General features: G+C 45.7%; 1 protein-coding gene across 4 annotated transcripts in view; it reads right to left on the bottom strand.

Moving 5' to 3' along the window:
• The window catches only part of KIAA1671 (KIAA1671 ortholog), a 64,633-nt gene that overhangs the window by 14,370 nt on the left and 33,519 nt on the right, over nucleotides 1-16,744 (bottom strand). Inside the window, exon 1 of one of the 4 annotated variants that reach the window (XM_056503913.1) lies at nucleotides 6,730-8,312. The exons of 2 other annotated variants lie outside the window; for them this stretch is intronic. In XM_056503913.1, coding sequence (XP_056359888.1) covers nucleotides 6,730-7,014 — 285 coding nt within the window. In that variant the 5' untranslated portion in view covers nucleotides 7,015-8,312. Of the gene's footprint in view, nucleotides 1-182; nucleotides 355-6,729; nucleotides 8,313-16,744 lie in introns of those variants that run through there. One more of the 4 variants, XM_056503915.1, reaches the window with a different exon arrangement.

The raw sequence follows: 16,744 nt of genomic DNA, 5'->3' as shown, positions 1-16,744 counted from the left end.
TCTAAGGATTCTAAGGATTAAGAGATGAACTATATATTTTGGAGCACTAACAGAATTATCAGAACATAACAGCAGAATGAAACCAACCAACACTAAAAATCCCACCACAATGAGAGGGCCTATGGGTCACAAGCCTATGGAATTTAATTTGGAAATACCCAAGGATTTCCATCTGTACTTACTATCCATCCAATGAATGCTGCCCATAAGGAATAAGTCATGGCTCCAGCTCCTCAATTCCCAGCAGTCAGGTGGGATTCAGACTGGTGAGATCAGCCAACTCAATGCTTTAACTAATTGCTGAATGGACTCAGAGCCTCAGGGAACGTTCCAGGCTGAGGCAGCACCTTCTGCCCCCACCCTCCCTGCTGCAGCCCCAGATAAAGAGTTCCAGGAACTGCCCAGCTGAGCTCAGGGATGAGTTACAGACCTCCAGCACGAGGGAAGGCTCCCCAGGCAGCACAACAGACAGGACAGCACTGCCCATCCCTGGAGACCAGCCCCAAGAGCAGGGACAGAACTAATGGAATCGATCCATCTCAGAACCCCCAGGGCTCTACACCCAACACAGCCACCCCCAGGGTGGTCAGCAGGCAAGGAGATGGCAGAGTGGCTGTGGTGCCTGCTCAAGTGGAGCATCCCTCTGTGGGGTCTCAGCACAGGGAGGACAAGGAGATGCTGGAGTGAGTCCAGAGGAGGCTGGGAAGGTGATCAAGGGATGGAGCAGCTCTCTCATAAACAGAGGCTGAGAATTGGGGTTGTTCAGCCTGGAGAAGAGAAGGCTCCAGGGAGACCTTACTATGGCCTTTCAATATCTAAAGGGGCTCCAAGAGAGCTGGGGAGGGACTTTGGACAAGGGGGAATGGCTTCCCACTGACAGAGAGTAGGTTCAGATGGATGTTAGGAGGAAATGCTTCCCTGTGAGGATAGGGAGGCCCTGGCAGAGGTTACCCAGAGCAGCCATGGCTGCCCCATCCCTGGAAGTGTCCCAGACCAGGCTGGACAGAGCTTGGAGCACTCTGGGATAGTGGAAGTGTCCCTGCCCATGGCAGGGGCTGGAATGAGATGAGCTTTAAGCTCCCTACCAATCCAAACCATTCCATGATCCCACTGGCCCTGGTGCATCCTGGGCTGGGCAGGACAAGCTGGTTTGATGTGAAAAACTGGAGCTGCTGCTGAATGCACAAGCAATGCCTGGGGAAACACACGTGTGCCCCATGTGACTGTGAGCACTCACACACCACATTTAGCTCTCTCAGATCCTAAGGAGCTCCACTGCTCTGCTCAAAAATCCTTTAAATAATGGATGTTTCCCTCTCCCAGGGGCAGTGGAGTACGTTCCAGTCCCACAGTACCAAGCATCTCATACATACCATCAGCCCTGACAGCCTCCCTGTTGCTATGCAACCCTGGGCTGCCTCTCCATGTGAATTTTCCCTGCCTCTTCCACAGGGATACATATCCAAGCACCAATTACATCCCTGATGCTAAAGCCTGACAGCATTTCCCTTACGAAACAGGAGTTGTTTTTAGAGGGTGACTGGTCTAATTCTCCACTTTTCCATTGCTTCCCCATTGATGCACAGGGCTGAATCCCAACCCTTTCTCCCTGGAAAGGCACAGCAAAAATTGCAGCAAAGCAGATGTACTAAAGGAGCTCCAAGAGAGCTGGGGAGGGACTTTGGACAAGGATGTGCAGGGGAATGGTTTTAAACTGGCACAGGGCAGGTTTAGATCAGATATTAGGAAGAAATTCTTGCCTGTGAGGGTGGTGAAGTCCTGGCACTGGCTGCAGCATCAAAGAGAGACCCAAAGTCTACCCTGCATCGATTCTGGCCACAACAGAGAATGTGGTCAAATTAATGCAGATGAAGTTGGTTTTGCCAGGGATCTGGTTACCATCATTCAGTGACATCAGCTCCTGCCCCTGCAGTGACTCCTGGTGCTGTTATCCTCATTCCACAGAGGATTTCAAAGACATTTGAGATCTGTCATTTTTTCTACCCTGCAAATCGAGCTGCTCTGCCCTGCTGTGAACACTCACCACACACACATCAGGTGGTTCAGGGCAAGGCTGAAGATGGAGCAAAAAGCAGAGGAGAATCTAATTCTAAATATAAGCCCTGCTAGGGCTGAGTGAGCCACAACAGCACTTCCTCTGAAAGGTGGGAACACACAACACCACAGCACAGCAGAGGAGCTAGCTGGGAACATCTTTAAAATCTCTCCTATGTCATCAGATTAAATTTCCTTCTCAGCCTCAGGCAGCCAAGCTGATAAGGAATAAACCCCCAAGAAAGCAAAAGCAGCAGGAAGGAGCCAGAGGCTCCATCAGGAAGATCCTGAGCATGAGGGGGAATCCAGGCTCTCCCCAGGGCACTGTAACTCCCATCAGTGTTAATAAAACCTGGCACCAAGCGTGGAACAGGATCCCTCGATTTCAGCACTGCAGGAGGCACAAGCCAGAACAAGGCAATTTCATCCTGGGGTGCCAAGGAGGGAATAGATTTGCTTTTTTTCAAAAGCTGCATAGTTGAAATCAACACTTCCTACTCGAAATGCTGCATTTCACAGCTCTTCTGCACAGTTAACGTCTCTCCACATGAGACACAAGCTAAACTTCAAACAAACATTCCTGGGAAAAAAGTGCTCCTTAGCTTAAAGCCTGGAATGAAAGATGTACAGAAAGTGATAGGGATTTCCTGACAACAAGTGAATAACAAACATGCTTGTTTCAGCACACAGCTCAGGAGATGTTTTAGGAGACAGCAGTCAAAACACACACACAGTCACCCCCCCAGTGAACACCAGCAGTGCTTCCCAAAACTTTCACAATATTTCCAATTTCAATAAAAATGGATTGCCAGGCTGTGAGACCCTGGCACAGGGTGCCCAGAGAACCTGAGGCTGCCCCATCCCTGGAAGTGTCCAAGGCCAGGTTGGAGCACCCTGGGATACTGCAAAGTGTCCCAGCCCATGGCAGGGGGTAGAACTGGATAATTTTAAGCCCTCTTTCAACCCAAATTCTTCTGAGATTCTATGATTCTAAGGCTTGTGTTCAGAGAAGTTTTTGTACAATGCCATTTATTTCCCCTGACAGCTATCACTGGGAACTTTAAAAAAAAAAAAAAAAAAAAAAAAAGGCAGCAAGGTAGATGAGTACAAAATATCAGCTCTATATTTATTTAGGCTATTTTCTTCTTATTTAAGAGCATGATAAAAACCAACTCTTTGCAGTCAAAGTGAAACCACAGAGTAAAGTAGTTTAAATAATTATTCCTGTCAAAATAACGAGAGAAAAACAAAGGCAGCTACCAAATGCCCATCACTATGGGTTTCTGGCCCAGATTTTTCTGCCAGCTACGTTCATGGCCTGTTAAACCAAAGAGAAGTTATTAAAGAATGAAAAAGCAGGAACTGTTCAGCACTGGCCCTTGTATCTTCATTAATTAAACTGAACAGCTTCACTCCTCCCCCCAGCCCCAAACAAGACAAACAACTCATTTTTTAAAGCCTGCTTGCTGCAAACTTGCTTCCCACTACCCTAACAGCTCCCTGGGAATTTAAAGATAAAATTTAAAGATTAAAATTCCATTTACTGATAGTACAAAAATATTATTTTTGAGAACAACTCATTGTGTTCTTGGTGAATGTTAGGGCAGAACAATTCAGCAACTATTCACTGTAGGGTCTGTACCTATTCCAAGTTCAGAATCAAAGTGCCAACTTGTAGTAATTTCTCTTTACAAATGGTTTGTTGAAGGATTTTCACCACAAAGGACAAACTTTTTGCAAACAGACTCGGGTACAATGTAACAGGCACTGCAGATCAAAGCTCCATTAGAAGCAAGACACAGTCCCAGGTGAATGCAGGTGTGGAACTCAAACCAGGACCCTCACCTGCTCCAGAAAGGGAAAAAAGCTTTCCCCAGCAACAAGCTGTGCAAGGTTAGATGAAACATCTGGGAAGATTCATAAAAACTAAGATGGGAATGTCAGTCCCTAGCAGGGAAAAGGCTGCAGGATGCTACAAAAACCCTCAGAAGGACAAAGTGCCCTCCCAGCACATCTGGGACACGTGCATCAAACAAATCACTCCACTTCCATCTTTAATTTGGAATTAAAAACTGAACCCAAACTAAGAGTGATGCTGCCAGATGCATTTGGCATGAAAACCACATTTTCTTTGACTTCCCAATACACCAAAACCACTGCTGAATGCACTTTGGTGTTATTTTTAGCATCAGAGCAATTTAGGTAAAACACATCGACCACGCTCAGCCCCAGAATTCATCCTTCCTGTTCTGTGTGAAACACCTCTGAGGTTTTCCATGACTTTTTTTAGCAGTGTAAGTGAAGCCAAGGGAATCAAGCAGCTTGCCCTGGTTTTATTGTATGGCAACAAACCTCCAGACCTAGAACAGTGCTGGCTGTGAAACCAGATCTCACACCTATAATAGAACCATGACCCATAGACCCTGATTAAATCAGAGGCCATGTTTAATGCATGTCTCTCTGCTCCTCTTACAAAGACACCAAGCTGATGACATGAGATGAAAATGGACAATTAACTCCATCAAAATACCTGAAAGAAAAATCAGCTTCTATTTAAAAGGGCTCACTGCAAAGCAAAAACTTCTGCAAGCTCAGCTATGGATTCACAGATGTGAGGGTGAAGAAGTTTACTCACACTGACTTAAATTGTGCTGCCTGAGCTGAATTTGGACAGCTTTCTGTGCTTTGTATGATGCCAAGTTCTCCACCAGTAGCCACCAGTGGCAGCACTGGAAGGGAGCTGGGAGCCCCTGGCTGTGTCAGGCAGGAATTCACAAGCACAGCTGCTCCTTGTTTAAAAACTCCATCAGCCCTGAGTGACTGCTCTACACTACAGCCTTAAAGCAGCTACCAAATCAGAAGTCAGTCTACATGAATTACACTTTTTACTCATTCCATAGTTTTTTGTAGCACAATATGAGTAATTCCAAGGACTAAGATGGGACCCTGTTGCAATCAGGTAAAAAATCAGCTCCAGGTCTGTATTCACCAGACATAATGGCACCAACCACAAAGTTCTTGGAGTGCTCAGACCTTAAGTTGGAGCCCAAGTGAAACCAAATTCACACATAAAGCCAAGCACAAGCAAAATTCCTGCTGAAACAGAGCAAGAGCAGCTCCAGCACTGTCACCAGTGACTTAAGTGAAAAGGTCACCCCGTGTCTCCTGATTTCTGCTCTGTAAGCAGTGCTGTGTAGGACAGCAGAACACTTCTCCTCTGCAGGTTTCACATTCCCATTTTTCAGCCTTCTTTTACACGAGTTGCTCATTCAGATGACTCCAATAAATCTAAAACACCAGCTTCAAAAAGAAGCCAAGACAACTTCACCGTGCTAACACTGTAACAGTGGTTACCAAATATTTTCTTCTTCATTCTTTTGTGCTTACTTGACACTATTTTCTTTCCCAGTCTGTCCAAACAGGACATGGATAGCAAGCTGGGACAGAAATGCTCTACCCAGTGCTGATAGAGAGCACTGGAAGGAGCTGTGTTCAAACACCACACCTGCCCAAGGAATGCAGCGTCACCTGTGCTCATTCCCTGAGCAAACCCCGCCAGAGCTGCCTGTGTTTACACTTCACAATGAGTAACTGTTTTGTTTAATAATAAAAAAAAAGAAACTAAAACATTTTAGCCACTTCAGAGAGTTTGGATTTACCCACATGTTGGCACCAAAGCATGGGGCCCCTTTCCACACAGTTCAACCACAGCCACTGGTCAAACATTGGGCTTAAATCACCAGTTTCAGGTACAACTCAAACCACTGGTTTCAGCTCCTCTCCATGAAATAAAACAGAATAAACCAGATTTGCTTCTCTTTCACTCCCTATCACCCCAAACCTTTGCTGCTTTGCAGGATGTGCCAGAACTACAATTGAGGGTGTCAATAATGGTTCAGGAGGATCACAGCTCTCAGGAAACCATCCTCTCCTCCACCTCTTTGCCATGCCATGTCCTTCCTGAAAACAACCTGGAGCCTAATGGAAAAGGGAGGGGAAAGGGCTCTGTCTGGCACAGAGCTGTGGAGAACCAAGAGCTCTTCACCTTTCCTTTGCTCCCAGGAATTGCACCTTGTCTCTGCCACACCACAGTCTTCACAAGTCACATTGACCCTATTGCTTCTATGGCATGACAAAGTAGGAAGCATTCTGAGAAAAAAAAACAAAAACACCTATTTTTCAGTAAAAGAAGGAAATAATGATTGTTTACATTGCCTGCACAGTGACAGGACTTCACTCTTCTTCTTCTTCTTCTTACAAATTTAGCTCCAGGCGTTTTTTTACTGGGGAAGCACACCCAAAGCTGTGCTGGCCTGTGCTTGGGAACCAACCAACACCAGCCCAATTTCAGTTTAACTTTCTAATTTCAGACCCATATGTGTCCTACCTCACTGTCTTGCTTCAAAATCAAGCACATTTTTCCCACTCCCCAAACCCTGATTTTCCCTGGCAAACGAAAACATCCACCTGCGCTGCAGGAAGAAAGCAGCTGGGAGCAGGCAGACAGACAGACAGCACTATCTGGAGGTGTTTTGGGGGCTGTTTTTAGATGGAAAAGCAGACAGCAGGGAGGTTTTGTGACAGGAGGGAGGTTTTGATAGATGCTGCAACAAACCCGAGGGTCTGCACTGTGAACTGGCTCCCTTGAGGGTCTCAGAAAGGTGCATGGCTTACAAGCTCGGGTGGCTCTGAGCTGGGCTGCCTCTTCCTCAGAGAGGAAAACCTCTGCTGACTCCGCACTGAAAACCTTCGGAAGGACTCTCTGCTCCGGGATGCAAAGTGCCTGAAGGAAGAGGTTCTCTTGAAGGGAGTCCTGGTGCCACCTTCCCCTCCACTCCGCTCATGAGCCACCGCAGTAGTGACTAAATTTAGTGCTTCCTGCAAGGATCTCCGCACTGTGCCCATCCACTGGGTCATGTGAGTTTGTGCCACTGTCAGTTTGTCTCCAAGGTAATCCATTTTTTTATTTTTTTTTTTTCCAGAAGAGATGAAATTATCAATATTCAGTAGCAATTAAAATATATTCTCCTTAACAGCCCTGATTTGTTTTGCAAAAAGTGATTCCGTGTATAAAGTATTTCCGGCTAAGGTAAACAGCATTGCACTATCACCCTCAGCATATTCCTAAAATTAAATAACCAAAGATGTGAGGTGGGAGATTGTATTTGTCAAGTAGGAAAAAATAAAAGACTTTTCCTACTTACAATCGGCTTTGCAGAGTTCCATCAAAATATGTTTAATTCAGCCATGTTAAAGAGATAAATCAGTGTTTAAATCCTGACACAGTCACTTGAAACGAGTCCATTTGCAAGCAGAGAATTAGGCTCTTATTCTCTCATTCCAGAGCAGGAAAAGCAATTCCCTTTTTTAAGCCAAGTTTTTGTTTTGCTGTAAATATCAGAAGGATAAAACAAATCTTATTCTCCTGGCTCGGCCACTCGGCAGGTGAGAGTACATTGACCAAAGTTCTGGTGCTCCTGTACAATCCATTTAGCAGCAAATCGATTCAATCTTCTAAACAATAAATCCAGATTCTTCTCAGAACTCTGCAGAAGGGTGTCAGCAGCAGAATCCCCTCCTCACCAGCCGTGCTGCCATCCTGGTGCTCTCCCCTGGCACAAGTGCGGAGCGAAGGGAAGCGTGTCCAGCCTTCCCCACGGGACTCAGAGCCTGCCAAAAAAGCTGCTGGATGACATCAGCTCCTGTGCCTGCAGGGGGGCTCTGAGCCGAGGGACAAACGCAGCGAGTGTCCCCACGCCTCCCGGAGCAGCTCTGGATGCGCTCACAGATGCTCGGAGGCTCCCAGGCAGCCCAAGGCACACACGAGGTAATAACGAGCAGGAGAAACGCTGCTGCCTCTGGAATGCAGATCCCTCCTCTTCTCTGTCCCTGCCTCGCCTGTGCTCCGGGGAGGAAACAATGAGGAGGTGACCAGAGCTGCAGAGGTCTGCCCAAGGAAGGATCTGGGCTGGGCTTTATTATAGTACAGGCAGGGTTCCCATGGCAACGCGGGGAACAGCATCTGCTGGCTCGGGAGCAGGCAGGAGTTGCACAGATCTATTGGAATGATTCACAGTTTGCATACGTCACGTGGATTTTCTGATTTTAACCCTTCCTGGGGAACGTGGCTCTGCCAGGGGATGGCTCCCACCTGCAGCAGAAGATTGTCACTGCCGTGGGGTCACACCTTCACCCTCCTCCTGCTACTCAGTGAGCTCCTGGGCAGTGCCAGCACCTGTACCTGGGTCACTGTGGCACTCATGGCCTCCAAGAGGAACAGTCACTGGCTGTGCTATCAGCACAGGATAATGATTAAGCCAGAGGCTCAAAGCAAAGCTAAACAGGTCTGACCATTGGAAGATGGGTTTTTTCCACTTTTCAGGCTCCATGTCCTTCCCCAGCTGCTGGGACACCACAAACCCAAAATGATTGAGGGTAAGGAGAAGACCCCAGGTGTCACCAGCCATGGAATTCCTGGGAACAGCCCACTTGAGAGGACAGCAGGAATAAAAGCCATGGGTTTAAATCAATAAATCTAAGTTCATGATGTAAGTTTGGACTTGAAAGTCCAAAGTCAAGCCGTGACTAGCTCAGGACCAAGGGGAAAGAGGCAAGACAAGCAGCATGTTGGAAGCTGCTCCCTCTCTTGTTTGTTCAAGGGGGTTTGTGGCTGTTGCTTAATTTACCATACAAAGGACCATGAACTTGCATCACCCTCTGCTCCTCTGAACTATCCAGGAAGAGATTCAATGGAACAAAGAATTTCTAGATAACATTTGATGCAATGGCTCTTGTGCAAGGTTTGCTGTATCAGAAATGTGCCTTGCAGGCACGCATGAACCCAAGATGCCCTGAGGAAATGGGGTGCCTTCCCTCTTAATCCCTGTTTTTAACAGCTCAGCTCCACCAACCTGTAACTTATCTCCAGAAAAAACTTCAGAGACAACTATGTAGCATTTCCTAACTTATTCTCATTTCTGAATGTATTTGTTTTGAATATTTGCAAATTAGCAGCTTTATAAAACCCCACAGTAATAAAAGAAAATCCAGTCAACAGAGAAATTCCTTTTTTTCCCCCCCTACCCGCACCCCTTACACAGCTCTTCTCTTAAAGAGCTGCAAGGTTATTTTTGTATGGAAATTGAAAGAGATAGTTTTGACCAGATTCCCCAAGAGCAAGGTGTTCCTTAGATTTGTAAAGAAATAGGAAAAAAATTAATTTATCTACCAGAGTTATGGATAATGCTTCATGAAATTAGAGATCCTGCATCCAAGGCTGGAATTTAAGACCTACTGCACATTTTTATGCTGTTAAATTTAAGAGTGATATTTCAAACATCTGCTCTTTTCAAGTGCAGCTCTGTGCCTGCTGCAGTGCAGGGATTCTGCACGGGGCACTCTGCCATCCCAGAGGGTTTCAGGCTCCATCTGATGCTGGAGCCCCTGAAATAGCAGCCTGAGAGCTCTGCCTGGAGCTGCCATGTGAGTTAGTCAGCAGTTCCTTCACCTCACCCAGGACAGGCAGAGCAGAGCCCTTCTGGAATATCACCTGGGGCAAAAAGGGCAAGAGGTACAGCCAGATTTCACCCAGGATCCAAAGAGCAAGGTGTTCCTACAGCGTGCTGCAAGGACTCCTCCCATGACCATGGAACTTGAGGATCTGAAAATGCTCTACAGAATATATTCTCTTTTTTATTATACCTCCCCTAAAAAAAAATGTTATATCAAATATACCATTTTTGTCCTCAGAAGATTGGAAAACTGCTGATTGGAGTCTTTCTGCAATACTAAATTTAGGATCTTCTGGCACCACGTGAACACATTGCTGGGTACTGAAGCATCCAAATTACTGCCTAGATTTACACCTCAATTAACATCAGGGCAAAAAGCTTTAGTGAACAACCCAGATGCACCTTCACCATCAAATTCAAATAGTTGGAGATTTTTCCAGCACTTCAGCTGAACTTGCAGAGGAGTGGAATGAGATGAGCTTTGAAGTCCCTTCCCTTGGAGGCCATGGGCACCTTCCACTAGCCCAGCTCCAAGCCTCATCCAACTTGGCCTTGGACACTTCCAGGGATCCAGGGGCACCCTGTGCCAGGGCCTCACCACCATCCCAGGGAAAAATTCTCAAACTGGCCCCCAGCCCAGCAGCCCTGGCTGAGTGAGGCTTTGTTCCTGAACAAGAACAGCACAAGATGATCTTCTGCCCTTGACAAATCCCAGTGATTATCTCACCCTGGGCCTGTCAGGGATCTGCAGCTCCAGAAAACAGAGCACACACACACAGCTACCCAAAGTGCATGACTAATTACCTCAGTATAAATGGGACCTCGTTATTCAAACATTGCTGGATACTTCCATTATTAACATCTATTCCACCTACAGCTCAAAAACACAACCCTGCACAAAGACCTAACAACCTTTGTTTCTCCCCTCATTCAGCAGAAAACAAAATTCCATGGTTACATTATATTTTCCAAAAGCCTCTTAGAGCTCATTTGGAGCTTCACCTGCTCTCAAACACATGTAATTATGTTAATGACTCTGTGGGACTGCAGGGTCAATTTAAAGAAGGACAGCAAGTAGCAGGGCACAGAACACACACCCCAGGAGGGGCAGCTGGGACTTGCAGCCTCTCTGGGAGTGTGAACTCATGGGGTTCCAGCGCCATGGAACAGGGGAGGAATTCCACCTGAAGACCCCACAAGACACCTGGGATTAGTTTCCACCTCAACTGGACCCCTGCAGGATCCTTTACCAGCAAAGCAGACAGGACAGAAGGATGGGCAACCTTAGTCTGGACTGTGACAACAGTTTCTGCTCTTCCCTGGTGGGAACCTCAGTCAGGAATTCACTTTCTGGTGGGTTCCCCCATCACTCCACTCCAATTAGCAATAAGCATTAATTCAGGCATTTCCAAAGGGTTTTCTGTGAGGCACCATCCCACCTACAGACAGCAGGACCCAGCACTTGTGAGGAGCACAGGCAGCTCCAGTCCCACCTTGTGACACCCCCAGGAGCAGAGCCTGCCCTTGTAAGGCTGTCCCAGCCCTGCATTCCACCCAGCTCTCCTTCTGCTTCATTAGTAAGAGAACTTAATTTAACCTCTTGTGTTTGGCATGAGGTACTGTTTAAAGATGCAGCACTGGGCTGGGCTCAGTTCAAGGCTCCAGACTCAATTACTCTTGGGTTCCTCAGACAGGACAAACAATTCATGGGTTTATAGGCTCCTTATTTTTGCCTCTGTATTCTGAGCTTTGCCAAAGGAATTGTCACATTCCAAGAAGGAGCAGTGAGCATTTTTAACTACAAGCAACATTCTTAGCTCACATGCAAAACCCTATCATGAAGATTTTACCATGTCACCTTCAAATTCTCATTTAAAGTAAGAAAGAAAAATGCTTGGCTGCACCTCTGGCAGAGAGAGACCAAAGCTCAACAGGTGGAGCAGAGGATTTGCTCCATGGCAGATAGCCAACCTGCCCAATTCCAACCCAGGAACTCCCATGACATTTAACACAGCCTTGGTGCTTTTATCTGCTCTGATTTGTGGGTTTGTTTTAATTTTCATGGTGATACAATAATGCAATTCACTACAGGCCTCACCTGTAGACAGGCACTCCACAGTCAAAAGAAAAAGGGGAAAAAATCTAAGAGAGAAAAAAAAGAGTGGAATGGATGGAGTTTACTAACACAAGGACTTTGGACAGTGTCCATACAGAGAAATCTCTTTTGTAACCTTAAACCCCAGTTATCTCAATATCTACACCAAATATTTGGTTTTGATTCCTACTTTCATTTTCTACTGAAATTAAGCAAGTTACACTCGTGGCCACAGCTCTAATTAATGGTTATTCACAACCTGAAGAGAGACCTTGGCATTAAAGGTGTTCCCCTTGCACACAGCAACCACAAGAGGCTGAAATTCCATTTCCATACTTTTTTCCTTCTGTTAGGTAGTTTTAAAAGTCCCCAGAGGCCTCACAAACCAGTGAATAAGGAAAGGCTGTGAAAGCAACAGGCTCTGCATCAATACTGGTAAAGTTTACACAAGCACACACTGATATGAGAGGGTTTTAAAGAAAGGTGCAAAATAACAGATCCCATCAATGGCTGCTTTAAAGATCTTTTTTTAAAACAGAGGTGAAAAGTAATAAAAAAAATTTAAATCTGCATTCCTTGTTTTCCTTACAAAAGTAACCTTGTGATAAATAAAACACATTAATAGTTTTCATGACTGAACAAATGCTCCCCATGCTTGTTTTATACCTGCCAGAGTAATTTTTCCATTCTACTGCCCATCCTTGATGGGATCAGTGAAAAACTGAGCTTTCCTATTTTATTTGTAATCAAAAAGTCATCCATCCTTTCTCTGCACAGGATTCTGGGCACTTTTGCAGGAGCATGTCATTAAATCAAGATTAATAAAAATCAGTAAATAAAGGGAACAGTGAAATATTAATTTTTACTCTAAGTTTTTAAACAATTTGAATGTAACTATCAGTAATAATTGCAACAACTAAAGCACAACAGTATTTCAGAAAATGCCAATTCTTTTGTGCCCCAAATTACATTTCTCCTGAACCTGAGCAGGGCCCAGTTAAACATCCTGAACATACACAGCTTTTGTAACTTGAATTGTTCCAGTGTAAAACAAAGCTATCAATGTTAAAGCTGAGGAAACCAGCTAAAAATATACAAGGTTGTTTGCAAGCCCATATCCATAATCCTGCAGCACTTCCCTTCCAGCTCAATGGAGGAGGAAAAACTGAAAAAACAGAAACAGGAAATTCCTACAGCACAAATAGGCTGGAAAGGACTAAAACAATTTTCTTTACATTTGTTTATGTCTAAGGGATCAAGCCAAGCAAAAGATGGATGGCTACAGGTTGTTTTTGGTTTGTACAAACAAAACTCCAGGATGAAGATGTCTGCAATGGATCTCCCTGTACCAGGGAAGGAAAATAAAGTCATGCCATAGCCAGGGAAGAGCAGTTGCTGCTCCATCACTTGACCTAATGAACATGTTTAGCACAGATAATCACAAAACATCTTCAAAAAGGACTTCTTAAGCACAGAACATGGCCTACAATACCTTCAGCTGCTGAACTTTTCTCCCAGGGCACACGGGGTGAGTGGAGTCACAGAAACAAGGAGAACACGCTGCTCCTGCTCCACACCACCTGCCTGACATGTCAGAGCATTTGTTCTCCTCATTGAGGGTGCTCAGGAAATCTCCAACTACTGAGGGCTCAGATCTGACTCACAAAATCCAGAGAACACTCTGAAGGAAGAGCTTTTTTTTTTTTTTTGGTGCAAGGGATTTCCTTCTTCAGAGATGAGAAACAAGGAGCTGCTTCTGAACCCATTGCTGGTGTGATCACACACTGCCCAAGGCCTGTCTGAACACTGCCCTTCCATCTTCTCCCTACAAAACACCACTCCATGTGCCTTCCACTCACATCAGGCACTGCTTGATGGCATTAAACTGACCAAACACCAGCTGTAAGTTAATACAATAATTATTTCACTCATTTTAAACCACTTGGTGATGAGAGCAGAGGATTTATTTGCAAGGGCTGAGTGCACACAGCTTCCTTTACTTCCAGGTCTCTGCTTTTATTGCCTCCTCCTCCTCTCAGACACAACAGCCACATTTCTCAGGACATGGGCAGCACACAACCCATCCCACCTCCCCTTAGGTGCCAGGGATTTCTTAGTTTCCACCACCAATCTCTAAACCAAATACTACATTTTTCCAAGCTTCATTCAGGCTCTGAATTTACCTGAAGTTACATTTTAAGACACCTGTGCCCTGCAGTACAAGTGCTGAGGTATCCTGAGGAAAGCCCTTTACAAAGAGCTACTTTCCCTGTGCTCAAGTAGCTCCCTAAAAATGCTGTTTCCTTTCAGCACAGTAAACACAGGCTGGCTGCATGTACAACTCACCACTGCTGAAAGGACAGGAACAATAGTGGGAACTTGGCTGTCTCCCAGCATCAGCAACACTGACAACAGCTTGGAAAAGCAGGAACTGAGTCAAAACAACTTTAGATCAAAATATTAAGAAGGAGGCAGTGCAGTTACCTCTGCTTTGTGTGAATAAATGAGGTTTAACTATCTTTTTCAGCCTCATGTCACAGAATGGTTTGGGTTGGAAGGGACCTTAAAGATCATCCAGTTCCAGCCCTGCCATGGGTTCCACTAGCCCAGGCTGCTCCAAGCCCATCCAACCTGTGCTTGGACACTTCCAGGGATCCAGGGGCAGCCACAGCCTACCTGGGCACCCTGTGCCAGGGCCTCAGCACTCACAGGGAAGAACTTTTTTAGCAGCATATTCACAATTCCAAACTAAAATAAGGGAAGGGAGGGCAGGCAGTGAGCCCCATTTGCACTGAGCCTGGAACGACACAGTCACTACAAAAAATTACCAGGTCTATAAATGATTACATCTTACTCAATGAAACCCTTACTGTGACAAGTTAACCTAGAATGTGCTATTCCATGTGAGCATTTTATGGTAAATTAAACTTAATACCACACTCCATTAGAACAAACTGCCTTGCAGTGAGCACGTGTCCTTGGGCTGGGAGCAGGGATGTGGCTGTGGGCCAGCAGCACTGTGTGGTGGAACAGCACTCCCTGGTGTTCCTGGGCCAGGCTGACCCCTCTGCCTGCTCTCAGCAATCCACAGACACCACAATTCCTACAGCAGCACTCAGGAACTGGGGAAATGCCTTTCCACTATTCCTCTCGTACAGCAGCAGCTGGGAACTGGGGAAATGCTTTTCCAGATTTTCCTGTGCAGGGGTGTAATTTACTCAGGTTATCCAAGAGGTAATCCAGGTTATCTGCTCCTGCTGATACCAGGACAGCAGACACCTGGATGGGAGAGGTTTTTATCTCTTGGGAAGAAACATCCCCACCACCAAAAGCAAATCCCACAAGGGAAGAGCAGCACTTTCCAGAAGTGCAGAGAGAGGGAAGGCACAGCACACCTGCAGAGAGCTCCTTCCCTCCATCAGAGCAGGGATAACCCCCCTCTCAGAGCAGGGATAGCCCCCTTCAGAGCAGGATGACCATCACCCATGGCTCCAGAGCAAAGATTTCAGTCTCCTTCCATCACCAACCCACCTCCTCTCACAGTGACACATCAGGACAGTGGTTATCAACCAGCTGCCACTTCCTTCAGTCACCAGACAAAACTTATCAAAACTACTCTTTAAAGGTAGCAACTAAAATCTTGTCAAAACAAACTCTAAATCTTACTTCTTTAAATACCTCCGTTTTCTTCTGATTTTACAATTGTTCAGTCATGACTATCAATAAAGAATGAGGTCTTTTTAAACCACTGCAGTGCTGCAGAGGAATGTTTAATTTAAAACAAGCCATTTGCTTTGAATGCTTTCAGGGTATAGCATCTCTTTGCTGTTTGAAAAATGACAAGTGCCAGACTGGGGAAAAACAACTCATCAGGACTAGTACCAGCATGGGCAGGAGAGCCACCACCACATCCATTCTAGAAAGCCAAAACTGAGCAGTGAACCAGAGCAAAACTGCTGACAACTGAGAAGGCCAAGGGCAGGAACAGAACAGTCTAGCAGAGGTTGTGTCCACCAGGAGGCCAAAAAAACCTGGTTCTTGGACAAAGGGCATGGAACAGGAAACCCCAGTGCTGTGGCTGCACACCTGGCATGACCAGTCTGTGACTGATGCAAGACACCTACAGGACTTCCTGTGCAGACCTAAAGATCTGTTGTACCAACTGCAGCAGCTCCTCACCAGCTGGAAAAGGGGTGATGGATACCTCATGCACACTGGAAAATACTCAATTATATACAAGCTGTGAAAATATATACAGGCTTTGTTTCACTGGACACTTGTCAGAAACCCAGAGCTGTCACCACCCACAGGATGTAGATGTGTGCTGGTCACACCATTGCACATGGACTGGGGCAGACCACAGACCCTGCTGTGCTCAGAAAATGCTGTTTGTCACAGACACATCCTGCCCAAAATCAGCAGAGCAATCAGCAAGGAATTAGGAAAGAGGTGGCACTGAGTCCAGTGATGTCCCAAAACTCCACTAACTCTAGGAGTAAAGCAAATACACAGCAGAGGAGATGCAACCCAACAGTGACTCCATAAAGTAGCTTTAAAAGCAGATTTTTGTTATAATGTTTTCTAATTAAGAGTTGTAGGTTCTTCAGGTATGCCTGCCTAATGAATAAAGCATCTTAGCTCCCCAGGACAGATTAAATAACACTTGACAACCAACCCCAACATCTCTGGTTACCCCTGACTGTAAGTAGAGAGAAGAGATAAGTATCTCCTTAGCAGTCTCCAGCTGCAACAGCAGCACAGAAAGTGACAGAAGGCACAATTTATGTCCCTTAGATTCCTTCCTTTAACATCATGAATATCAGAACTGTCTTTATAATATTTTCTTGCAGTAAATCAAGAAGTGTGTATGAATGAAAGTGCCTAAGGAATGCTCCAGAGCCTCTAAAAGAGAATGTACATCCAGAAAATACAATATTCTGTTTCAGGCTAGAACTGCACAATACTGGAGCCCACCATCCCAGGCACCTTCTGGACTGATGCAAAGCTTGGGATTTTCCCTGACCTTACAGAAAATCCCATGTCAAAGCAAGAGCAGGGAGTGAGCTCTTTCACACTTCTCACA

Source organism: Oenanthe melanoleuca, chromosome 15 (genome assembly GCF_029582105.1).
Source record: "Oenanthe melanoleuca isolate GR-GAL-2019-014 chromosome 15, OMel1.0, whole genome shotgun sequence".
Taxonomy (NCBI): Eukaryota; Metazoa; Chordata; class Aves; order Passeriformes; family Muscicapidae; genus Oenanthe; species Oenanthe melanoleuca.
Note: the sequence above shows the minus strand (reverse complement) of the source record. Positions and strands in the feature narration are given on the sequence as shown.